Here is a 24,704-nt window from a genome sequence, read left to right as displayed (position 1 = left end):
GAGTGGGGAAGGAGTGGGGAAGGAGCGGGGAAGGAGCGGGGAAGGTGGCAGGTGGTTCAGGAGCACAAGACAGCGTCCAGGGACAGAGAAGCCTGGGCAGGGAGAAGGAACGGAGGTGCCAGGTTTCTCTCTCTGTCCTGTCCCTGCACACACACCTTCCTCCACACCGACAAAGGTAACCTAGTGCAACCCCATTACGGCCACACCCGGGTGATTAATCCCAGAGTGACGCCTGAACTCCAGTGCTGACTCATATGGGGCCCTAACAGCACAAAGACCCCCAAAGCTGACTCCTGGGGATGTTCGCCCATCACCCTACCCTAAGCAAAGCCTCTGGGAGAAATTTCCCCTGGGTGTGGGGGACGGACTCCCCCAGGCCACTTCCTGTGACCCGATGGATTCTTTGCTGTCAGTTTCTCAGTGTCTTCTTCCAAACGAGGGAGTGCGAAGCAGGGGCCGGAGCGCCGGTTCCCTGGCTACTGTCACCATCTGCATTCTGCCTCCACCACTTGCCTCGGGCCACTTGTCTAACCTCTCTGAGCCTCAGTTCCCTGGCCCGTGAAATGGGCTGGCAGTGACACGCTGGCCCCAAGGATGGCAGTGAAATGAGACCACATATAAAAGGCACCTGACCCTGTGCTACCACATCACCTAACAAGGGGGGCTTGCACATCACCCCCGTCACTCTTATTTTTCTTCCCAATTTCATCCAAAGCCATTATAACACCTACCAGAGGAACTTTTTCATTAAAAGAGAGGGCAATGCAAGAATGAGAAAATTCCCCACAGGCTCCGTCAGACCCCAGGCCCAATTCTCCCGCTGGTCCGCAGGCTGCTGTTGTTAAAAGCAAACCAGAGAGAGAAACAGAAATCTGAAAAGAGCGATGTTTATTTTGATTTATGTCACATTTTCATAAATGGCATCTAATTTCAGAAAACAGTGTTCAAGTCTGCAAAAAATGCACGTACAAATTTTCTAAGGAGATCTCTGCAGAAATATACAAAGCAGGACCACGGTCTGTAGAGTCAGAAAGCTTACATGTTAGGGTCTGCTCGGGTCTGTGTTCCAATAGACCCAAGGGAAACAGCCAGGGAGACAAGTACCCAAGGGGGCCGCTGTTATTATATATATATATACACACACACACACACATATATGTGAGCGTACGTATAGATGTTCTCACCCGGGACGGTGCACACCTCTCCCAGCGTGCGAGCACAGTACTTCCTAAAGTCACGTGGCTAAATCAATGTAAGGTTATCCGCACAGCGTTATAAAAACCAGACATTACATAGTTACGTATTAGATATACAGACATATGCACATCTTTACACGATGATTCAAAGTGTTATTTGCATTGACTCTTGCTTTGGAAGGAAGAACAAAGGAAAAATGTTAACTAGCTAACCGTTAAGGAAAAGGCAGCGATTCAGACTCAGCTACGAGCAGGTATTAAGCCGCTAGGTCTGCAAAGGAAAAACAAACCTGGGTGAGGGGGTCAGCTACACACGCTCACTTTTGAAACATACTCATTCTGTGGAGAAACTCATTTCTGGTCACCCCCTTCCCCAGGGAGCATTTGACTAGAGAAACAGAAAACTCCTTGTGTGGGGTGGGTGGTCCATTTTGTTAGTGGTTTGGATGGTAGGACCTTCGGCTACCAGTTTTCACCGGCCGAGGACTTGAAATGAGATATTTATGATGAAGCTTGGGCAACCTGTGTTCCAAAGGTTGTGGAAAAGAGACCCCCCAAGGTACGTGATGACAGAATTGTGAAAACATGTAAAGATATAAAAACAAAATATCTACCATGGCCACTGACATAGAAACCAACCGTGGTACCTTTCAGATCAGGTTGCACCTGGGATGTCCAGGAACCCATGAATATAGGGACCTTAACCTTGACCCAGGTACCCATGACTTTCAGCCTTTCCCTTCAAGGCCAGATCCATTCCACCCAGCACAAGAGAGCACGTGCTGGGGCCCCAAGCGCGGAGGTCGGTTTGATAACTTCTCCCCAAGAAATGCACGAGCCTGCTGCTTCCTCTGCTTCAGCAAAGCCCTGTTGGGTAAACACTGTTTTCTCGAAAGCTCCACCACGCTGATCCAGGGCTGTGATGGAAGGAAGGGGCTGAGGCTGGACAGTCACCTCACGGCAGGTGAGATGAAAGAACACTCCCCTCCCAGCGGCTGGCAACAAGGGCTCCCCGAACCCTCCTTCCAGGAGACGCCCTGCGGGACTCGAGAACTGGCCCCCAAGCAGGCGGCAGGGAGGGTCACATGTCACCACTCCGACGCTCGCCAGCCAAGCCTCAGCGTCTCCGTCCCAGCTCACCTTGGCGCCTGCTGCAGGTGAGGGATGACTCCCGTCCTGCAGAGGGACGTGCAGGTGGCTTACAAGTTCCCCAGAATCAGATGTCCGAACATCAGTGGACAGAGGAGATACCATTTAACTGTATACAGCATCACGGCCACGGTTAGATTCACGTGCAAAGTACAGGCCAAAGGCACCCACAGGTGATCAACAGGGTTCTCTTTCACGTTTATTCAGACACACCAAGCGGGGGACGGGGCCACGCCACTGAGAGAAAACGTCAGCTGAACGTAATCGCTTCCGGCTTTGCTATTTTTCGCTCGTGTGTCTTGGGCTCATGCCGTTCCCAACATCTGGGTCAAACCACGAACCCCGGGGAGGAACTCACACGTTCCTGTGGCCACGGCCCTGGCTTGGCGTGTCTCCCTGGGAACCGGTGGGCCGGGCCCTCCAGCTGTGTGCGCACATCCCACCACCCTCCTTCCCAAAGCGGGGCTCGGCTTCCGCCCAGCCTGTGACAACACGAGGGCACTTTTGTGCTTCTGTTCCTTTCCCTTCAGCTTTACAATGGTCATTATATTGTGGAAAAGCCCTGAAGCCATGCCCCCACCGGTGATAACCCCTTGGCTGGACAGAATGCGATGGCCAGTGTGCCTGGGGTACTTTCTCCTTTCTGACACCACGGACTCTTTTGAGAACAGGGAGGGGGTCAGGAGCTCTGCGCCTGACCTGTGCTCACTTTAGTCATTTGTAGAAACCTGGCTTCCTCGGCTGACCTCAGGGTCCGCTCGAGCAGGCCACAGAATGTCAGTCTGAGGAATGATTCCGAGTGGACTGTTCAGAGGTAACGTAAAAAATTAAGCTGATGCTAAACCCTCGTTTCCTTAAAGATGGGGAGAAGGGAAGGATACGCGCTAGTTAACAGAAAACCTAGGCTAGGCCTGCAGAAGGATGGGCGTGAGCGCATCACCTTCACGCCCACTTCCTGCCCAGGAGGCTGGATCTTCAGCACAGGCTGAGCGGAGCCTGCAGGTGTGAAAAGTGGACTGTGCAAGGGGGGTGCGGGGCTCCCCGACGTATTCCTGCTTCTGGCCCCAGGGAGGCGCGCCAACAGGGACGTCAGGAACATCTGGCTTTGGCAGACTCCGGGGAATCTCCCTGAGGCGGGAGGCCAAGTGCCCGGACCTGAAGGACCATGACCTTAACGGAAGCTGCACAGAAGAAGGGCGGGGTCCGCAGGGCAGGAGGGGTGCAGAGGCTGAGGGAGCCTCGTGAGCTTGCCCCACCCCAGGGTGCTCTCTGAGGCTCCCCGCACCCTCTCTCCCTGTCGCTTGGCGGGGCTGCAGGGGCCGTGAACTCTGGGACTTGGCCCAGCACCGCATTCTGCCCTGTGTCCCTGAGGAGGAATGCAAGCCGGGGATGACAGCCTGGCCCTGAGCGCGCTGCTCTCGGAAGCGCGGCTCAGTGTAGTTCACCCACCAGAGCTGAGCTAAGACAACACCCTACGCCCGGCTCCTAGGTCCTCCCACCCAGGGCCCATGTCCCCGGGGACCATAGCAAGGGAAGCACACGTGGGGCCCGTGCATCTGGGCTCCGGGCATTTCTTAAAGCCCCGGCCGACATTAACAAGAGGGAAGAGATGGGGGACGAGGCTGGAAAACGGAGGAAAAACACAAAACTTTAAGACAGTTCAACCTAAAACATGCAAGTCACCGAGAGAGAAGGGTGACTGTTGACAGTGGGGTGTTGGACCAGAACACTGAGGAATGAACCAGAACCCACGCTAGACGTACAACGAAGATATTCCAAATACAACCTAAAATTCCCCTTTGCCTGGTACCGTTCAAGCCAGTTATTTTGAATTTGAAGCATTTAACACTGAACACAAGTAAAAAGTTTTACATACAATACTTTATTAGCAGTCTTATTTCTTCAGAGCATCTAACTTTATAGCCACACACGCTGCACCACCCTCCGCCCTGCTGGGTTGTTTTGTTTTGGTTTTTGTCACATTCTAATTGAGCTGGTATTTGCTGAAAGACTTAGTGGGTTCTGACTACACTTTACCAACTGCTCGGCAGGCATGAGGTGAGGGAATGTTCTCTTTCTTTCTTGCAGTAAAGGACGATTGACGATTTAGAAACACCACAGATAATACTATGAGATACATACCCGGATCGAGCTGGCACGTGCCCTCGTGTGTGTGCACACGTGTGTGCATGCACACACTCATAGGCACACACGCATGCACGCACACACACACACCAGCCCCTCTCGGGCCCCAGCCAGCCCACTGGTGCGCTGAGTTAAGAAGCTAAGGCTGAGCGAAGGCAGAGGAAGGCACCTCTCCACTGAGACGGGGGGTAAGAAGCTGGGCCCCCAGGCCAGCTCGGGACACCCCTACGCCAGGCAATTGAGGAAAGGGGCACAGGCTACCCCCCATCTCAGCTGTCCGTTTGGTGACAGCAAGTCCAGAGCTAACCTAGTATTGCATTTCACACCTTGCAAAGTGTTTTCCTGTACATTTGCACACTATGAACAGGAGGCAATACGGCAAAACAAAAAACAGAGAATTTGGGGTCCGACTTGGGCCCTTTCCCGGCCCTGGACCCGGGGCCTCACGGACCCTCTCCAGCCTCGGCACCCTGCGTCTGCAGAACAAGATACCCTCCGGCCTGCCAGCACTGGAGGGCGAGCCCGCTCTGAGCTCCAAGCCCCTGTGCCTGGGCCACGTCAAGCATGCAGGGATGGGTCAACACACGTCTGCTGAGTAAGTGAACAGAGGCGTGCGTAAGGCATCCAGCCAGCTCCCGGGCCACCCGGCAAGGAAGGATGCTCGCGGCACTGAGGCCCAAGCTGTTCTCTCCTCAGTGAACCCACCGGCAGGCTTTCTACCCCGTGGATTCAGCCTGCCCCTGACCTCCTGGCAGTGCCTTTCTTAGGTGGGAAAATGACCTTTTTGTGTGGGTCTCCAGGATGAGTTTTTACCTAAAAGCTTAAGTCCTATTTCTTGGTTCTGAAGCCCCTCCCCACAAGGTGACAATCAGATTCCAGCATCTTCTATGTAAAATGTTTACCGGATTTCTTTCCTTCCCATGTCACCCACACAGGAGCTTTTGAAGCATTTAATTCTCGAGCTGATACCCAGCAAGGGTAGAGGAAACGGAGGCACAAAATGCTATGAACGTGGACAGAGGTGCACGGCTCCCGAGACAGGGCTGGTCAGCAGACCCAGGCCCTGACGCCTCCGCGAAGCGGGCACTAGGACCCAGCGGAGGCCCTTCCTCTCCCCAGTTCCATGGAACAGTGATATTCTTTGGACTTCCACTTTCTTCTCTACTAACAACTGCAAAGGCTGCACATCGTTCATCCGATGTTTCCTCCATCCTTCTAAACGAAGAAGCGCGATCAGACGAAAGGCAGATCTGAGTCATTACATTCAGAAATTACTTAAAAGAAGTAGATTTGGGAAGTCGGCCTGGTTTAAATTCCAGCGTATGAAAGGTAGCACGTCACCGCCCCCCGCCCCACACTTCTTAACGGCACCTACTTAGAAAAATAAAATCAACAAGTTGCTTGCATGTTTTCTTGGGCCATTGCAATAAGCAATGCAATCTTCCCTACAGCGAAAAGCAGAGGGGAAGCATCTGGAGACCCAAACTGCAGCGTCTGAGTCTATGCTGCCGAGGGTTTAGGGTGAGAGAGCTGGAGCGAGGGGCATCGCTGACACTTGAAGACTGATGAAAGCAGCTTTCCAGGTCGACATCCTCACTGGATACGGCCTCGGGTGCTCCGAATCAGATTATCCTGCGGTGGTGACCTCAGCGTACTCGCCGCACTCCAGGTAGCATCCTTGAAAAAATACCCGTGTGCATGTCCTTCTTGGGCTCACAGACCCACGACTGGAAGGACTCACCTGGAGGGAAAAATCTTTCAACAGTGGCCTCAGCTGATGTAATTCTGAGGCATGGTCCAGGACTTTTCCTATTCCCAACTCTCTATTTCACCAGGCTGTTCCCACCTGTGTCTTCCTACGTGTGACATTCGTACAGGCAAGTCTACCTTGAAACTGAATAAAGACTTTTTATAAAGGCTAAGTTTGACCCTGGTTAAGTAACTTAATCTGGAAGGCAACGCCACATTGGTGTAAAACAGTAAACGTAAAATTACATTTGAAATACCTCAATTGTGTTTACTAAAAGGGATCTGAGGGTGAAAAAGAGGCCTCTAAGAACTTGCAAATCAAATGCATGTGACTAAAATTTGCACCTTCCTCATTCTCTTAAATAGGAAAAAGAAGTTCTGGAACACAACCTAGGAATCTCAGAACCTTTCGGAGCTGAACGTGACCTTGAGGACGATCTCGTGCTGCTCTTTACAGGTGGGGAAACTGGGGCTCAGGGACATGAATGAATCTGCCCACAAAAAATACAGTCTTTCATTAGGAGACCCGGATTCCAGGTTCACGGCATTCTAGAAGGGGAAAGCGATTCCGTTTTCCTTCCGAGGACCTTCTATGGCCGGAGTCCCCTTCCACACTGGGGTCATACTGCCGCCAACAAGCACACGGGCGCCCGCCATGAATTCAAAGGCCGTTTACCCTGCAGACGTGCCCACTGCTCCTGTGCTAGAGGGATTTTACTTATGTGACTGTATCCCTGGAAAGGAGTTTCTGGTCTGGAAAGACTATGCTAGCCCGGCGCTGAGAAGGTGAAGGTGCCGCTGAGACGCCATGGAAACCAGATGTGGGAGACGGACTCTCCCACGGCTCTCAGTGCATGATGTGATGGAGTTCCAGATGCCTCGGCCACACTAAGTCTTCGCCAGTTTCTGGCAAAGGCCTTGGATTCTCAGGAAATCTCAGCATCTTCCCTCCCGTGCAGTTTGCGCAACTTTTGCGGGCTACACCTGCACAACGTTCACACCTGGAGTTTCTCTAAGCCCAGCTTCCCCAGGTTCAGTGGAGGTAGTTGATGTGATATGTCAGGGAAGAGAAATGTTTGTAAAAAATCAATAGGATTGATTTTCTAGAATTTTTTTTTAGGCAAAATTAAGGTGCTTGGAAAGTTAGGAAGAAAAAAAAAACCCAATATATTTTGCTTAAAATAAGAAGCACGGGGAAAATAAAAGACTTTGAAAGAGATGGCCAATTTCACCTTACAACTTTCTGTGTAACTTTAAAAGATTTCCACACGGCTTAGTGCGTACGGTTCCAAGGTCACCCTTCAACCTGGAGCCGGCTTCTGTGTCTTTCCCAAGTTCTGTCTGTAAATGAGACCAGCTCAGCGATCAAATCAAACCCCTCTCATCTCTAAACAAAGTATATTTACCCTGAATAATTTTCTTCACCAAGTACTAAAAAGGTACAGTTTCTGGAAATGAATGAAATTTATCGACTTTTGGCTTGGAAAATGACCTCGTTGGAAAAAGAGACAAACCGTAGAAAGGTGAAACTACGAAAACACTAGTCACAGAATGGAATCGCTCCTGGCTTCGCCTTTCTGCCCCTGGACGTCTGACTGCACAGGGATCTCCAGGAAGCTGCCTGAATCCCCGGTCCAGGACCAGAGCTCCCTGGTCAGAAGGAAGAATTTTGCCGAGGAACCCTCTCGTCACCAGCTTTGTTGCAGTTTTAAATTCTGCCTCAGGGGTGGTATTTTAAAATCCTGCACGTGGAAAAAAAAAACCTTTCTACTTCTTCTTCTTAGTTACAGCTAGAAAGGGTAATGGAGAGAAGGCCCAACCCAGCGGGGCGGCGATGTCCATCCAGCACTGGACGCCCAACAACCAAATGTGGTCCCAGGGGTTGGGTCACAGGAGTGTCTGTGTCCTCGGGCCAGGGCTTGCCGCAGGTTCTGCAAGTGGCCCTTGGCCACTGTGTCCGATTTTCCACTCTCTGGCTTTCCAGTGCTTTACCTCTCTGCCCGGATTTTGTATCTCAGCACAAGGTAGGCAGTGAGACGCAGGGAGATGAAGAAAATCCCCAGGACAATGAAGTCCAGGTAGAGCTTGGCGTTCTCCACGTCCAGCTCTCTGAGAATGGCCGCCGACTTCTGGAAGTGGCACGTATCATCGATGTCACAGTGCAGGTCCTCGCGGTCGAGGCCATAGATGGAGAGGATGACCCCTTCGAACCCGTATCTGAGGAAGGAGGTGCCAGTGTGAGGAGGGCTCAGGAACCCTCCCCCCTGCCTCTGCCCACATCTGCGGAGGGTAAGGTACCACCACCATCCCCCCATCCTCAGCCTGGCTCCCCTCCCTCCCCGGAGATCTTTCTCCCTGGAACACTTCCTAACGACTCCACAGCTTCCTCAGATAAATCCATTCAATGGCTTGACGATGTGTTTTCCAATTTTGTTTCCTCCAAAGTCTCAACGAAAAAAACCAAAAACCCACCCAAAAAAACCAAGAGTAGGTATTGTTCAAGGGTGATACGAATGGAAAAACACTTTGATTACTTCTGAAATCATACTTTTTTTAACAGTTAAATATAATAAAGGGTCCGATAGCTTTCCAAGGACTGGGGAGCATTTAAATAAAACATTTCTGCATCACCTTTCATTCTGTTCCAGCCCTGCATCATCAGAACAAAAACGCTAATTCTGAGAGGAAAGACACGGGTTTCTGATTTCTTGGTCTTGGAAGGTGCACCTATGCTTTGTTTTGATTTTGTTCTCCGGAACAATAGACCTGGGTCTGAATTGACATTCTAGAAAAGACAAGCTTGTCCACAACCGGGGACCCTGGCTGTCACGTGGAATGGCTGTGTCTGGGGAGAAAAGCTCTAACGACCAGCCTCTCCTGCCGAGGGCCGACGTGCCGAAGCACCTCTGCGTCGAGAGCGTGAAATCTGATCGCCTAAGGGCTGAGGCACCAGAACCGCCTTGTTCAAGAATATTAAGATGCTTGAAACATGACCTGTTTTCCCCTGGATTTCTTATTAAGGTTTTACGGGTTCAGAACCTTGTTCATCCCAGAGAGGAATGAAGTTCCTAAACGACGGAAATATGCAAGGCAGCGCTCCGAGGCACGCAGGACACGGAGCCACGAGCATGCGTGTGTGTGTGGCATGCAAACTAGGAAAAAAACAAAAGGCACCGACACTCTTTGGGCTCACGATCCAGGAAACATGCCGTCGTCTAGCTGACAGCGAACAGGGGGCTTCTGTGAGCCTCTGCACGTCCCCAAATCCCTTCCCTCTGTCGTCCTAAAGTCCCTGAGGCGTAAGGTGCCCCCGCATGTACCTGACATAGGAAATGTAGGACATCCACTGCAGGTAGGTGGGGATTGTGTGGAAGCTGACGAAGAATCCTGAGAAGAGGAGGACGGGGACGGCCGTGACGGGGCCCACGAAGGTTGCCACCTGAGAGGGGACACAAAGGGGACTTACTCCCATCTACCTCCTCCTCCCCAGGTGGCCCGGAGGCCACAGCCCGTGTTTCTGGACGGTCGCCAGCAGCTGGCAAAGGGCCAGAGACTTCAGGACGGGTCACACCAGGGCCAGGACGGTGCAGAGAAGCACGCTGTTTGGGGAGCGAGCTGGCTGGTCTCTGGCACAGGGAGGGGCCGGGGCTTGTGCCCAGAGGCCCAGCAGAGGGGACAGAAGGTGAGAAAGAGTAGAAACCCCACAGAGCAGGGGTGGCACGATGCTGGACATGTGGTTGAGGGGAGAGAGGCACAGCGTCCCAGGACCTGATGTCAGCGTTTTCCAGGGAGGAAGGCTCGGGAGCACGATTCCCTGGGTGCTGACTGCAGCTGGCGTGGGCCGAGCACTTTCTACGGCTCGGCTGTGGGGTGGATGCCATCGCTATTCCCAGCCACAGATGAGGGTACCGCCCAGAGGCTCTGAACACAGAAAGGAGTCCATCACACGCCGGGGAGGGGGGCGTGAGAAGGCCACGGTGGTGCTGACTGCCCAGGCTTCTGGATTCGTCTTCTAAGGGTCGGACTGGCCTGAGCACCAGGAAGCCCCAGAGGAGCAGAAACTGCAAACGCAGCGGGTTTGGCAGGTTGGGGGTGGGTGGTACCAGGCATCCAGAAGGGACACCTGGAGGGGCTCGGGAGGGTGGGAGCATGGGGTGCAAAGGTGGGTGTCTAGGGGACAGCTGAGTGGATCCCGCAGGGGCAACAAAACGTAGGCATTGAGAGCTTGGCCTCTGAGCCGGCTGCGTGACTCTGACAAAAACATGTTGCCCCTCTGGGCCTCAGTCTCCCCATCTGTGAAATGGGGAGCATTGCACGTAACTCATGGGTGTGCTTGGACTCGATGAGCTGATGTTCAGAAAGCACTGAGACCAGCAGCTGGTGTGCCCCGAGCTCCACACAAGGGCACCTGCTGCTGTCAGTTTGCCCATCCTGAGAGACCAGTACCACTCGATCCCTTCCCTGGGGGTCAGTCGACCTACTGAAGCCAGACTAGGAACTCGGGGCAGAATCAGGAGCAGGGTCACAAGGTGGGGGTGCTGAGCCCCACCAGAGCCACAGCCCCGGTCGCACGGGCCAGGGTGGAGAAGCGAGGCCTGTCTTGTGGTGCGTCCTCAGCTGATACCTGCAGGGAGGTGGAGGCGGCTCCGATCAGCAGGCCCAGAGACTGCGCTACCAGGGAGGTCATGGTGCCCAGCGCCGCGAAGAGGACGAAGCGCACGGCGTCGGACGGCTGGGACGTCATCCAGTACACGATGCTGCAGTAGGCCACGGGGAACATGATCTGGAAACACAGGGCCTGTCACCCTCTCCTGGAAGCCGGACTTTCCTCTCCCCCACTGGGGGTACTGGAGAACCCCTGCCCCTCTTCACATCATGCCACTGCCACTCACATACCTGAAAGGGCACGTCAGCCATGGTCTTGGCCAGGTAGTAGGCCTTCAGGCTGTACCAGTAATTCAGGTGTTCTCGAAGAAACACTCCCATCTCCAGGGGAACTAGGGGACGGGCAAATGGAAAGGGTCAGGCTGACATCACAGTGGGATCACCACCTCATACAGGTGGTCTCAGGCTTCCCTGGTGGCGCAGTGGTTGAGAGTCCGCCTGCCGATGCAGGGGACACGGGCTCGTGCCCCGGTCCCGGAAGATCCCACATGCTGCAGAGCGGCTGGGCCCGTGAGCCATGGCCGCTGAGCCTGCGCGTCCGGAGCCTGTGCTCCGCAACGGGAGAGGCCACAGCAGTGAGAGGCCCGCGTACCGCAAAAAAACAAAACAAAACAAAAAAAACAGGTGGTCTCCTGCCAAGCCCTCTGTAGCCCCAACCTGTCCTACCCCTCCCTGTGGACCATGCAGTACTTACAAAGTACATTAAGGTTGAATGGAAAGGTGTGAAATGATTGACCCGTCTGGAAAAACTGCCAATCATTTTTATAATGGAAGCATCACGAAGGGGAGAATCCAAGTGCAGAGCATCACTGTAGTGATGGGTACAAATGTCTACGGTCGCCCTTATTTTCACTGAGTAACAATGTGATTCCCTTCCTGGACAAGACCTCGCAAGCTGCTCTTGGAAATTCAGGGCAATTTAAGGAGGAGGCATTGCCGGGAGGGGGTTAAAAACGTCTCTTCAGCCTTCCACCAGGCTTACAGGACTTCCTAGCGGTTCATTCCTTTGGCTTAAATATAGTATGTATCTTCTTGTCTAACAGAAAATACAATAATACCTACATCTGTCAACGAAGAAAACGGTATTTAAAAACACAAGACGCTACGTGTTCGTGGCCAAGCCAGCCATGGCCTCAGTGGCAGATAAGGAGGGAGAGGTGGGCACGGGGTCCGCCAGACACTCACACGTGAGGACAGTGGGCATGAGGGCTGCAAACATGAGGAAGAGCATGGAGAAGAAAAGGAAGCCGGAGTTGCTCAGGACCTTCTTGGCTTCGTTCCCGATCCCCAAGTAGAGTAGCCCGATGAGGAGCCCGATGCCGATGTGGGAAGTGATCCGCAGGTGCGTCAGGACCTGGGGACAGACGTGGTTCACACTCAGGTGTGCAGAAGTCCGAAGGCGGACAGTGAAAGAACAAGGCGGCCAAGGCCCCCAGAGGCAGCGGCCAAGGCGGGTCACAAGCCCTGTCCTGCCCCTTCCCTGCACGAAACAAGCCCCCGACCCTAAACCAGCACACGTGCGTGCGTGCGTGCGTGCCCCCCCCCCACAAACACACGCACACACACACACACACACACACGGCAGCCTTTTACTGCCGTTAAAACAGAAAGAACTGCTATCCTTTGTGAAATCCCCTTCAAAGTGGCAAACCAGGGAGGGCAGTGTACCTTCAGCGGGGAGGACAAGGGACAACGATGGTGGTGAAGGGGGCAAAGAATGGACACGTGACAGGCCCACCCTTGCAGAGCTCCGCCTGGTGGCTACCAGCCCCTACATCTTTCAAACTGGGTCCCAGAGGCCCCTGGGCACTCAGCCCCCTGCACAGGTTGTCAGATCATCTACTCGAAAGGGTGGATATTGTCACGGTTCCCAATCCTTCACCAGCTCCTTCCTGTAAGTGTCTGCACCACCCACCATGCCCTGTGTCGGACGGAACTTTCCGGAGGGAGGAACACACTCCCCGACGTCAGCCTTGGCCAGCGGAATGTGAACACCAGTGACCGTTTCCCTCCGGGAGCCAGAGCCGTAAGGGCTGCCATGTGGTTTCTCCTGCACTTTCCCTCTGCCATGTTCCAGAAAGGAGCCGGTCCTGCATTCTGGGTCCCAGGACGAGAAGACTCGTGGGGCAAGGCCATGGCCCACAACCCGTTACACGAACCAGACATAAGTATTTACTGTCCCAGCCACTGGCATCTGGGGAGTGTTTGTTACTACTGCTTCACAGGGAGCTGACGGATGCAGATGGAAGAATAGGCTGAAAGTGCAAGCAGGATGAAAACCCGGAAATGACCCGACAGCTTCCTTTGCCACGGAGACCGCCTTACCGAATCCCTCATGATGCTGAGGAAAGTCCTTTTGAAGAGGATGCAGAACTGGGTGAGGCAGCTGGCAGAGAAGCTGTGACAGCCTTCCATGGAAGTGGAGTCCTGAGGACACACCAAGGAGGGAGGAGGGGTGAGACCCCAGCCCTGGGGCGCCTCCCCTCTCAGCTAAGAAAAGTTCTCATGCAGCGGGCGCACGAGGGGGTGTGCAGCGCTGCTGGGGGCTGGGGCTTCGCATTACCTTTCTCCACCCCTTCAATCGTTTTGCCTGCTTTACCTCTTCAGAGGGCCGGTGCCAAAGAAAAGGGTTCACCTCGCCATCACCTCCGGGCTCTCTCCTGTAGTCAGAGTCACACATGCCCTCCCGGACGGCTCTCACCAGGCGGCCGTTCTGATCGCCATATTCACCGGACGCGACTTCCATGACTGCACCATGAGATACAGACAGGGTCACCCTAGGCATCGCTCATGTGAGCGGTGGGCCTCTTTGCTTTGCAACAAAATCATTAATCTAGCAGGAATAATTGTAACTGATTATGTAGAAGCTGTGTGATGATGCTAACGATATGATAAAAATCATTTAGTGACCAATGTTCTTTTGGCTCTAAACGCCCAGGCAAGGCCATTTATCACATCAGGAGCCTGAAAACGCAAATACGGATTTGATGTTGGGGAGCCCGGGAAGTCATGAGCTCATGCATCTGTTAACTTATTCATCTGTCCAATATTTACTGAGTGCCGGCCATGGGCATTCAAGCACCAGAGCTGGAGCTGGGAGGAGGGCAGAAGGAAGCAGGATTCCTGCTGGGAAGGCAGTTCCCCGGGTGGGGGTGAGTGGCGGGCGCTGTGGCAGCTCTCTGGGACCAAGGAGAAGTGCTGGGGGTCCTGAGGGAGGTGCGCTCGGCGTCCTGGGGACGTCGAGATCATGGACCACCAGCCCCACCTCTCAGATCCCCAGGGACCATCTCTTCCACCTTCCTTCCTTGGCCCCGGTGTCATGCCTCTGCACCTCAAAGTGTCCAAGGTCCCCCGCTGCCCCTTCTCTCCCGGGTCCACACTCCCCCTGGCGACAGCTGTTCCTTCCTGCCCTCCCACCTGCCCTCTCCTCTCCCCCATCCTGTCCCTCCTGGTGTGGGTCCCAGCCCCTCACCTGCATAAGATTCTTGCTAATGCAAAGCCCGCAGGGACCCCCCCTCTGGCAAAACCAGCCGTCTGTTTCCTGAGCCGGGGTGGCTAAGCCGTCCTCCATCTGGTCACACACCAGGAGAGGTTGTCCTCACCAGAATGTCACGATCAATGACACCAAACGAGCCAGCACTGACCACTCTGCTGGTCACTCACACTCACCACCCTCCAAACAGCCATCCTCATCTCTCACCCTCTCAGGTGTGATCCTGAGGGTCTAGAAGCCACCGGACGGGCACACTGTCCCCTTCTTGGGCCCTCCTTGCAGTCCCACGTGCTCTGTTCCTTCTCCTGTCATCTTTCTCTCTAGGTTCTCACCTCTTCGCAGGCCACGGACCTCACTGCCCTTTCCTGTGCAGCAGCGCCTGTCCCCGACTGTCCTCTCTCCTGAACAACCGGGCAGCTATCAACCTGACCCATCCCTGCCTTTACAGACGCTCAAGCCTCCTCTTCCTCTCCCTCGGCCCCCACGTCCTTCCAGCTCACAGCACTCTGGTCCTGCTTCGTCAGAGCCCCTTCTTTTAAGAGAGAAGCAGTTCCCAGCAACAGCGTCTTGTGGAACACTATCTGGGAGACGACATGTAGAGAATGCGGGGTCTGGATGCTTGAGAGTAAAACAACTGAGTGAGAAAGCCCGGTGACCAGGAGACCAAGGAGGAAAATTATGGTGGATTGAAGGGTGTTCCCCCAAAATTCACGTCCACCTGGAACCTCAGAATGTGGCCTTATTTGGAGAAGGTTCTTTGCAGGTGTAATTTTCTGGTTATAGATCTTGAGATGACATTATCCTGGATTTAGGATGGGCCCTGAATCCGAAGACTGCCCTTATAGTAAGAGGAGAGGACACACAGAGACACACAGAGAAACACGGAAAAAGAGCCGTGTGAAGACAAGGGGCAGAGACTGGAGGGATGCGGCCACAAGCCAAGGAATGCTGGAGCCTCCAGAAGCTGGAAGAGGCAAGGAAGTCCCCTCCCCCGGAGCCTTAGGAGGGAGACTGGCCCTGGAGACACCTTCACTTCTGGCCTCCAGAGCCGTGATCAAATGCAGTTTCTCTTGTTCTAGGCCACCCAGTTCGTGGTGCTTTGTTATAGCAGTGTCAGGACAGCAGGATGCGATGGCCAGGAAGGGACCCCAGATGCAGTGGCGGAGGGGAGACTAGGACTGGGTCGGGCTGTTTGAGCACGTGGTGGTCTAGTGAATATGAGCTCGAGAGAAAGAGAAGGCGAGGGGGGTGCAAGGTCTCCCCGCTTGTTGTAGTTCCCAGGTATTTTATCTGGAGGAAACGAAACCTCTTTTGACGCGGCCTTAAAAGTTCTACCTCAGGGTGGCACTTGAGCTATCTGTGGAACGTTCAAGTAATTCTTGATGTGGAGGCTTCAGGTAAAAGCGGAAACCCACCAAGAATAAAAAGACCCCCTTTCTTTTCCTTCCGGCTGGTCATGGCTCTACTTACCAAAATCGGCCGGGTTGTGGTAGGTTGGGCAATTCAGACCTAAGTCCCTCAAATACGGTACAAGATTTGAGACTTTTCCCCGGTACACACACTGTCCTTGACTGAGGACATAGAGCTGGAAGAAAGTACGGAGAAGGGAAACATCAACTCCGCCTTCCTCTGTAAAGCAAGAGACACTCTCAATCCATACATCCATCCACCCATCCATCCAACCATCTGTACATTCATCCAGCCATTCACCCACCCATCCATCAATCCATCAATTTCCCTCTCAGGAGAGCTTTATGTTACCTCCCAAGGACTCAAAGTTCAAAGGGAAATCCATGATAAGTCAGGGAAAACAGAGGATATCATGTGACCAGGAATTATTATGATGTTGCTTTTTCCCCTTCATGCTAACCACCTGCTTAGGAAAGATTTTGGAGCTATATACACATTTCATGCCTTGGGACATTTTTTTTGCTCATGATAGTATCAAAACCTAAGATTTATAAAAGAGATGATATTGTCCAGATATCCCAACCTGCTATCTAATTCTGTATGGCAAGTACTCCCCCACTGTCACCAGGGGGTGGGGAATGAAGCCTCAGTAATGTCAGTGACTCGCCCAAGCCCCCGTAGCCGGACAGCAGCCCCAGAGACAGGATACTGGCCAACTCTTCTACCCCCTCCGGTCCTGCCCCCTGAGCTGCTTATGGAGACAAAACCTTAAGAAACATAACACTTAAAGCCACTCAGAAATGAAGACACCCCAGTGAACTAAGGGGAAGCCGTGAGCACCGGGATTTGGTTTCCCCGGGCTGATCAAGCAAGGCGTACGCACCTGGTCGAACAGCTCGAAGAGCTTGGCGCTGGGCTGGTGGATGGTGCAGATGATGGACCGCCCCCCCTGGGCCAGCCCCTTCATCAGGGAGACCACCTGGAAGCAGGAGGCGCTGTCCAGGCCGCTGCAAGGCAAGGGGCACCATGAGACGCCTGTGGTCCCCAGCCAGACCCCGCGTTCGGAGTGTCCCGGCTGGGTCTGCGCAGGGAGGGGAGGGGATTCAGGAGGCATCCCCTCCTGCCGGCAGGGAGGGCAGGGGTCCTGCCTCCATGGCTCCTGCTTACCTGGTGGGCTCATCAAAGAACATGACCGGAGGGTTGTTCACCAGCTCCAGCGCGATGGCCAGGCGCTTCCTCTGGCCGCCCGAGAGGCTGCCGGTCCGCGTGTTGGTGCAAGACAGCAGGCCCAGGGCCGTCAGGATCTCCTTGACCTGGGGGACAGTGGAGCCAGAGTGGCATCAGGGACCACCTGCCCCCTAGCCGCCTACAGGGCCCACGTGGAACCCCCAGCTGCCTCCCCAAGCCCACTCGCATGCCTGCCCTTTGCCAAGGCGGCAGACATTCGGCAAGTGTGAGCCCAGGAGGCTGAGAGGCAGGGCTGGGGCCAGGCCGTCCCGGGTTGGGGTCCTGGTCCTGCCCCCTGCCGGTCACCTGTCAAGTCCCTTCACTTGTAAGCCTCGCTCAGGGCCCGGGTCAGGGAAGATGTTGGATAAACACTGCAGAAAGTATGGATCAGTGAACACATAGGTGGACGAGTGACCAGGTGTCTGACCAGCACAAAGGGGAGGGCCACCTTGATGGTCTGATGCAATGCAGTAAGTCCCCTACATATGAACCTTCAAGTTGCAAACTTTCAAAGACGCGAACGTGCCCGTGTGTGCCAGCTGTTATACTGTACTACGGTACTTTTCAAGGTACTGTACTGCAATATCTAAAATGTTTTATTTTTTGTGTGTGTTTGTTTTTTATGTATTATTTCTGTGAAAAGTATTATAAACCTATTACGGTACAGTACCATATAGACGATCGTGTTAGTTGGGTACCTAGGCTAACTTTGTCGGACTTATGAACAGATTGGACTTACGAACGTGCTCTTGGAACGGAACTCGTTCGTAAGTAGGGGACTCAGCGCAGCGGATAAGATGCTTGGCGCCCGGTAAGCATTTACTCGAAGGCAGCCGTTAGTGACACTGTTACTAGTGTACACAGCTCCTGTAGACACAATCAAGCAGGCCGGGCCTCTCGGAAAGAAGGGGTGAAGCCCCTTTCATACTTGTAAACAGGCAAAGAAGGTCTCTGATTCAGCAGCAAGGCGAGGAAACTGCTTAAAGCTGTCCCCACCTCCCTCAGCGGCCCTGCCAATGCCACCCTGGAAGCAGCCTGGGCACCAAGATATAAACGGCCCGCTGTGCACTGAGCCCTCCCCGGCTGTTCCCGCCCGATCGTTGATGCGGTATCAACGCGGGGGGCAGGAAAGGTCAGCGGACTTCGGTGCAGGCTGTGGTGTGGGTTTCGGCCGCAGTGTTCAGCGTTCAGGGTCCATCCCAGCGTCTTGCTGGGGTCAGCGGCCCTCTCTGCCTCCAACTCCAGGTTCACCTCTCGGGGGACAGCCTGCCACGGAGGCCCTGCCAGCGTCCACTGGGCCATCGTCCCAGCTCCTGGCGGCAGCAGGGGGGCCCCGGTCCGGCGGCTTCTCTGGGGAGATGTGGTCACCCAGAAGGAGGAGAAGCTCACAAGGAAGAAAACTTCCACCCCAGCTCTTGAATTACTTGCACGGTCAGGACAAAATGTGGCTTTGGTGACGGGAAGAGTCAGGGGATAGCGGTTCCACGGGCCGGGAAGCAGGCAGGTCAGACGGACATGGGTTTGAATTCTGCTTGGTCTCTCGCTTGCTGAGCCCTAACCCAGCTCCGCTGCCTCTTCCCCGGAAGGCAGGTCAGCGTGGTCGCCCAGAAAAGGGCATCTTTCAGGCACACTTTCTCTCACATGGACCGTCTGCTGGCGTTCCCAGGACAACACGGCTCCAGCGGTCCCCGGGAACCCAGGCGGAAGGTGCAGAACAAAGACCACATCCCCACCTGCCCTCAGCTCCACCAGAAGGATGCTGGAGGTGGAGGTCAAGGTAAATCCCTCCGGTTTCCACCCTGTGCTGGCCTCTGGTCCCCGGTTCTCAAGAGTGACGCCCTGAAGGCTGGTTTTGTTTTAAAATTAATCAGAAAGAACAATGTTCCGGCCTTGGGAGAACTGGCTCCTGAGGAAGGCTCCTCGCTGGGGGTTCTCGAGGGTTGAGGCTGCTTTTCTGGGAAATGAGGGAGGTAGGCAACATTCTACCACCTGCTGGAACATTCCATTCTATTGTGTTTCCTCGAGAAGTAAACAACCAGGACCTAGGTACACACAGGGGCTGGAGGGAAATGAGTCAGGGCATGCCCTCAGCAGCAGTCCTCCGCTTAGACGGTCACACAGTCCCGTCAGGGTTAGGGTTGGCTAAGTTGAGTTTCCCTTAGACAATAAACATAAAGGGATGTGTAAATATAAACCAGGCCTCCCCACTAAGTGCGGCTTTCTGGCGCTCCCTGCGGGGTCTGCTTACCCAACACCCTCGTGCTCCCTGGGGTTTTAGGGAAGCAGAAAAAAGAATTTAAAGAATTAGGAGATCTCCATCATCCCAGAAACTTGTTTGTGCTATTCTTAAAAGGCTGATGAGTAACACGTAAGAACCCAATTTCTCCTTGCAAATGTGTCGGGGTGGACTCTGGTTACTTTTAAATGAATGATTAACTATCTTCATTGTTGGTGTTTTATAAACAAACGAACAAAAAAAAAAAAAAACAATGGAGCATAACGTGTATTAAACACTGAAAGGGCAGAGCGCTGGGTCTAACCCCGAGGCTGGGGCCTCAGGCCGGTGTCCTGCACATCCTCACTGCGTCTGTGTGTCTGCGTCGGAGAGTCCCTGGCGGCGCGGTCACTCCGGGTGTGTGCCAGCCCAGGCGCACACCGCGATGCCACCGCCACCCACACGAGGACAGCCGGGGCCAAGCCACAGACTCAACCTGCCCCCAAAGGCCCCTCCACGCACGTGTGCTGAGTGGATTTCGGGCAATTCTGGAGCACCTGTGGCCCGAGCAGACACACTCACCATCTCCCGTCTCCCTTCGTCCTTGTCCTGGAGTTTCAGATGCGCAGACACCTGCAGGGGATGAAGGCCACAGTGTGGAATCAGAAGAGGTGGCCGGCAACAGGACAGACTCACTCAGCGACTGCAGGCCCAGTGCCCCGGGGGCTGAGCCGCCAGACGACGGAGGAAATCCTCAGAGGTCTGGGCTTCCAAGCTTCCTTGGTTAACTAAGGTAGGTCCAGGAGAGCAGAGATGCCTGGGCTGCATCCTGTTACCTCAGGGGATTCTCTGCTGTGCCCCGAGGGAAGTTAGAGAGATGAGGAATCCCCAGGCATCGAAGAGGGCTTGAAGCCGACTGGCGCCTATTCAGGAATTTCACAAGTCACCTGCTCAACCACTCATAGCTTATAATTATCCACAGCGGAGGATTTATGCCACAGAAATTGGTAAGTGGTACATATAAGAGCTCCAGTTTTGTTGCTGCTGTTGTGTTGTTTTGTCTTGTTCGAAATCCTGCCTGCTAGCGCACCGTGGGGCCCCGACCCTGCTTGGTGAAACCCTGAGTAAGCATCACCGTGCCAGCGTCAGCCTTGGTTCTTCTCTGCCAACGCCTGTGACCTTGGGAAGGAGGATTTCGGCTTCCCCATCAGCACAGTGGTGAGGTTAGAACCTGCCCACCCGGTGAGCTAGTGAGGTTGTCCCGAGGCTCCATGAGAGACTAAGGTGCAGGGGCAAGGGGCCAAAGGGCCACGGTCCCAGAGTCAGACAGGGCCAGCCGCCTGCCCTGTGACACCAGGTGTGGTGGTGGAGGGCCAGAGCAGCACATGGAAATGTACCACCAATGGCTGGTGGCCAATATCACCCCTGCACGTGGGACAGGACCCTGCAGAGCGAAAGGTACCCTTTCCCATTAACTCAGGGGAACTGTATTTATCAAAGGAATCGTGAAATTCTCAAAATCAAAATCGAATTGATTTTAACTCTGAAAAATAAATGGATTTCACAGCAGAGCCTGGTGACAGGTTGGGGGAGGATGGAGGTGACAGCAGGAGTCACCCATCTTGTTTGCAAGAGAGAGCAGTGATTGAGCTGGAAATCAAAGTGAAGTTCCTCAAACAAGTAACCAAGGACTTCATGCAGTAACTCTGACAAGCGAAACGCTGGTCACCCCAGATGAAGGTGAAGTAGCGATTAAGGAATCCACAGGGTCGGTAGAAATCTTGGATTTCCTAACTTTACCACCCTATTTTCAAACACCTCCTGAGCTCCCGGTGCCCCCATCAGTGTGCCCACTTGGAGGCCAGAGAAGCTACATGGTCAGGGTGCCCGGCGCTCATGGCTGCTGGGGGAGCTCGTCAGAGGGCAGATCACGTACCCGACACCTTCCCTGCTTCTCTTTGCTCAGCTAAGGAACTCCTGGAATTGCCCTTCGGACAAGATGCGACACCACAGACAGGAAGCCTTGCGCCATGCGAGTCAAGAGTGCAGGGCATGGGCTTCCCTGGTGGCGCAGTGGTTGAGAGTCCGCCTGCCGATGCAGGGGACATGGGTTCGTGTCCCGGTCCGGGAAGATCCCACATGCCGCGGAGCGGCTGGGCCCGCGAGCCATGGCCGCTGAGCCTGCGCGTCCGGAGCCTGTGCTCCGCAACGGGAGAGGCCACAACAGTGAGAGGCCCGCGTACCGCAAAAAAAAAAAAAGAAAAGAGTGCAGGGCAACACTTCACCCGTAGCAGCCCAAGAGGAATGGCCATCCACTGCCCAAGTACAAGGCAGACGAGCTGGGAAGGTCCCAAACATGCCAGGAGAGGCCCAGAGGTCGGGCACCGCCTTGTGCCGTGGACGAGGGGATGCAGGACATCAGGCAGCCCCGGGCACACACGCTCCATGACGGACCAGGGCAGCCCACTGACCTTCCAGCCTCCTCTGGCCGGGAGGCTCTCTAGTGGCTCCCGTGGCCCACGGTTGGTCACTGTGGTCCCTGTCCACCTGGTACTTGGCTGGGTCATGGTCTGTCCAAAGAGCACAGCTGGGCCAGGCCATCCTGGACCACACTGCACAGGACGCCCGGGCTAACTGCTAAACTCTCGGAGGTGCCTTTCCTCGTGTGTTTTGCAGGATTACATGTCTGAGGACTGTGCCGGGCTATGAAGGTGAAGGCCTGGGACCCAACCGGTGTGCAGCAAACTCTGGTTTCACCCCCACCTGGCGGGCACGTGAGTCAGAGGACGAGACCCTCGGGGCCCTAACCCAGGCACCAGACTGCCTGGAACTTGTGCCCAAAGCCACAGAACACTGATGAGAAGGGAAGAGCCTCAGCTGGGGCACAGGACTGTGGCCACCCTGGAAGCGGTCCCTCACATCAGCCAGGCTAATAACCTTCTCAGAAACCTGACCTCGATTTCGTCATCCAGGCTCTACAGAACCCAGGGCCTTGAGGGGTTGCCTTGGGCAAAGCTGTCCAAGGTGCCAGGGCTCCATGTGAGGGAGGGGTGCTGGGCGCTACGCTGTCTCACGCGAGGAGAGAGGGGGGCGGCCAGGTGAGGGGCTGTAGGCCGCAGGACGCTCACCATCATGGCCTCCTGCACGGTCAGGTGAGGCAGCAGCATGTCGTCCTGCATGATGTAACAGGACACCTTCCGGAAGCAGCGTAGGTCCCGCGGGAGGCCGTTGATGAGGACCTCGCCCTTCATGCCCGTCTCCCTGCAAGGCCAGCGAGAGGACGTGTCAGCCCGATCCCTCCTGCACCCCTTCCTCTTCCAGGGCCTGGGGACGGGAGAGAGGACGGCCCCTCCCAGCATCTTCTCACTGGACCAGTAGGGACACCAAGCCAGGCAGGGATGGGCGGCCCAGACAGCACCAGAACTCAGAGGAGGGAACTGCACAAAGAAAACACTCAGCGTGGAAAGGGAGAGGCAAGCGTGGGGCCTCTCTGGGACAGCACATTCGTAACAGGCGCCTGTGGACCAAACCAACGGAGATACACGCGGATGCTCCTACACGCAGCCACGAGGCCCCACGCACACCCCTGGCTTTGCAGGGGTTTATGAGATGGGCGTATGAACAGTGCTGTGTGCAGCTGAGGCTACACCAACCGCCCCAGAGGCCCCAGAGGCCAAGAATCTTCAGTCTGGGGTGTGGCCACTATATCAGAAGCAGTTCCTGGGGGCTGCACGACGATGATGCTGACTGGGAGGACCACTGCAGGCTCTCTGGGCTCAGGTCTCAAAGAGGAGGAGGTCTGCACCCTGACTCTCCTCGGCCAAGCGATGGGAAGCTGTTCTCTCTGACCACAGTGGAGGTGGGGCATCCTCTGTGTACTGTGGAGATGGAAGGGCATGGCCCCGCCAGCCACGCTCACTCCCTCATCCACAGACCCGCTGGACATCGCTATGGCCCGACGCTCTCCTGGGCGCATCATCTCAGCCCAGGGTCACAGTGGGAGCCATGGGCATCCTACCAAGGATCCCCGTTCTCCAGCCCTGCCTCCCCGATGCCATGAAGAACAGAAACACAGAGGGTCTATGGAGACCAGTGCAGTTATATCTGGCGTCCAACTTCATCCAGCCCATTGCTGTGACTGTGGGCCCTGTGGTGGGTCCCTTCTTTCCTTCAGGGAACGGGTGGGATCAACTGGCATCCCAGGGACCCAGGCTGGGAGCTCAGTTGTCTCCAGGTTGCCCTCTGTGGCTCCAGGACGGCCACGTGCCGCGCAGGCTGGATAGCAGCTGAGGGTGTGGGATGAGCTGAAAAACGGCTGCTCTCCCCTCCCGTGTCCCCAGCATGACGCTGCTGCTTTTCTTCTGAAAATGGCTCATCTTACCTTTGACCTTCATTCACACTTGTCTCAGCGTTCTCCTGCCGGCCCCCTCCCCAACCTGGACCTCTCCATTACTTCCTGTCCCATAAGGCCTGGCCCTTCTGCCCCAGGACCTCCCTCTCCTGAGCACAGCATCCACTCACCACCACCAGGTGACAACAAGCATGTGCTGCCTTCTGATGCCCCCAATGCCGGAGCTCTGCTCCCTTCACAGGTTCCAAAGCCCCTTACTGTGAGACACCCCTCCGGCTTCCCGGGAGGCTGTCCAGAGCCTTAAGAAGTGACGGGATGGACCATTCATACTGGTGGCCCCTGGCTGACCACTGGGCGAGGGTCTGCTCACCTGTATCCGGCCAGGATGTTCATGAACGTGGACTTCCCAGCCCCGGAAGGACCCATGATGGCCACCAGCTCTCCACTGTTGAATTTCCCAGAAATTCCTTTCAGAAGGGTCTTGTATCCTGTGAAAAGCGGATCACATTCATTTTCAAACCAGGACTCACTGGTTTTGTCCCCAGTACTGCAGAGGCAAACACACAGTACACTTGGCTGCAGAACCAAGGCCAAAGGCAAGGCGTTTCACACCATAGTACAGCATTCCCCAACCTTTTTGGCACCAGGGACTGGTTCCGTGGAAGACAATTTTTCCACGGATGGCGGGGGGGGGGGCGATGGTTTTGGGATGATTCAAGTGCATTACATTTATCGTGCACTTTATTTCTATTATTATTACACTGTAATATATAACGAAATAATTATACAACTCACCATAGTGCAGAATCGGTGGGAGCCCTGAGCTTGTTTTCCTGCAACTAGAGGGTCCCATCTGGGGGTGATGGGAGACAGTGACCCTCGAACGGTGTTGCTTATGTCCAGTCTACTCCATAAGACGCAGCTTAACTGTCACTTGCCACTCACTGATACGGTTTTGATATGAGTGTGCAAGCAACTGATTTATCATGGTCTCTGGGCGGTCAAACCTCTCTGCTCATGAGAACCTGTATTTGCAGCTGCTCCCCAGCGCTAGCATCAACACATCAGCTCCACCTCGGATCATCAGGCATGAAATTCTCATAA

At 54.7% G+C, this 24,704-nt stretch overlaps 1 protein-coding gene across 3 annotated transcripts in view; it reads right to left on the bottom strand.

The window, feature by feature from the left end:
• Nucleotides 1–4,206: 4,206 nt before the first annotated feature.
• The window catches only part of ABCG1 (ATP binding cassette subfamily G member 1), a 60,027-nt gene continuing 39,529 nt past the window's right edge, over nucleotides 4,207–24,704 (bottom strand). For 2 of the 3 annotated variants that reach the window (XM_004318423.4, XM_019922251.3), the window contains 13 exons: nucleotides 23,971–24,088; nucleotides 22,378–22,510; nucleotides 19,832–19,882; nucleotides 16,975–17,120; nucleotides 16,691–16,814; nucleotides 15,868–15,982; nucleotides 13,468–13,652; nucleotides 13,230–13,331; nucleotides 12,090–12,258; nucleotides 11,136–11,236; nucleotides 10,864–11,022; nucleotides 9,560–9,678; nucleotides 4,207–8,456 (listed from right to left, as the gene is read on the bottom strand). In XM_004318423.4, coding sequence (XP_004318471.1) covers nucleotides 8,228–8,456; nucleotides 9,560–9,678; nucleotides 10,864–11,022; nucleotides 11,136–11,236; nucleotides 12,090–12,258; nucleotides 13,230–13,331; nucleotides 13,468–13,652; nucleotides 15,868–15,982; nucleotides 16,691–16,814; nucleotides 16,975–17,120; nucleotides 19,832–19,882; nucleotides 22,378–22,510; nucleotides 23,971–24,088 — 1,751 coding nt within the window. In that variant the 3' untranslated portion in view covers nucleotides 4,207–8,227. The remainder of the gene's footprint in view (nucleotides 8,457–9,559; nucleotides 9,679–10,863; nucleotides 11,023–11,135; nucleotides 11,237–12,089; nucleotides 12,259–13,229; nucleotides 13,332–13,467; nucleotides 13,653–15,867; nucleotides 15,983–16,690; nucleotides 16,815–16,974; nucleotides 17,121–19,831; nucleotides 19,883–22,377; nucleotides 22,511–23,970; nucleotides 24,089–24,704) is intronic. The other variant, XM_004318424.4, reaches the window with a different exon arrangement.

Source organism: Tursiops truncatus, chromosome 4 (genome assembly GCF_011762595.2).
Source record: "Tursiops truncatus isolate mTurTru1 chromosome 4, mTurTru1.mat.Y, whole genome shotgun sequence".
In the NCBI taxonomy this organism is placed as follows: Eukaryota; Metazoa; Chordata; class Mammalia; order Artiodactyla; family Delphinidae; genus Tursiops; species Tursiops truncatus.
Note: the sequence above shows the minus strand (reverse complement) of the source record. Positions and strands in the feature narration are given on the sequence as shown.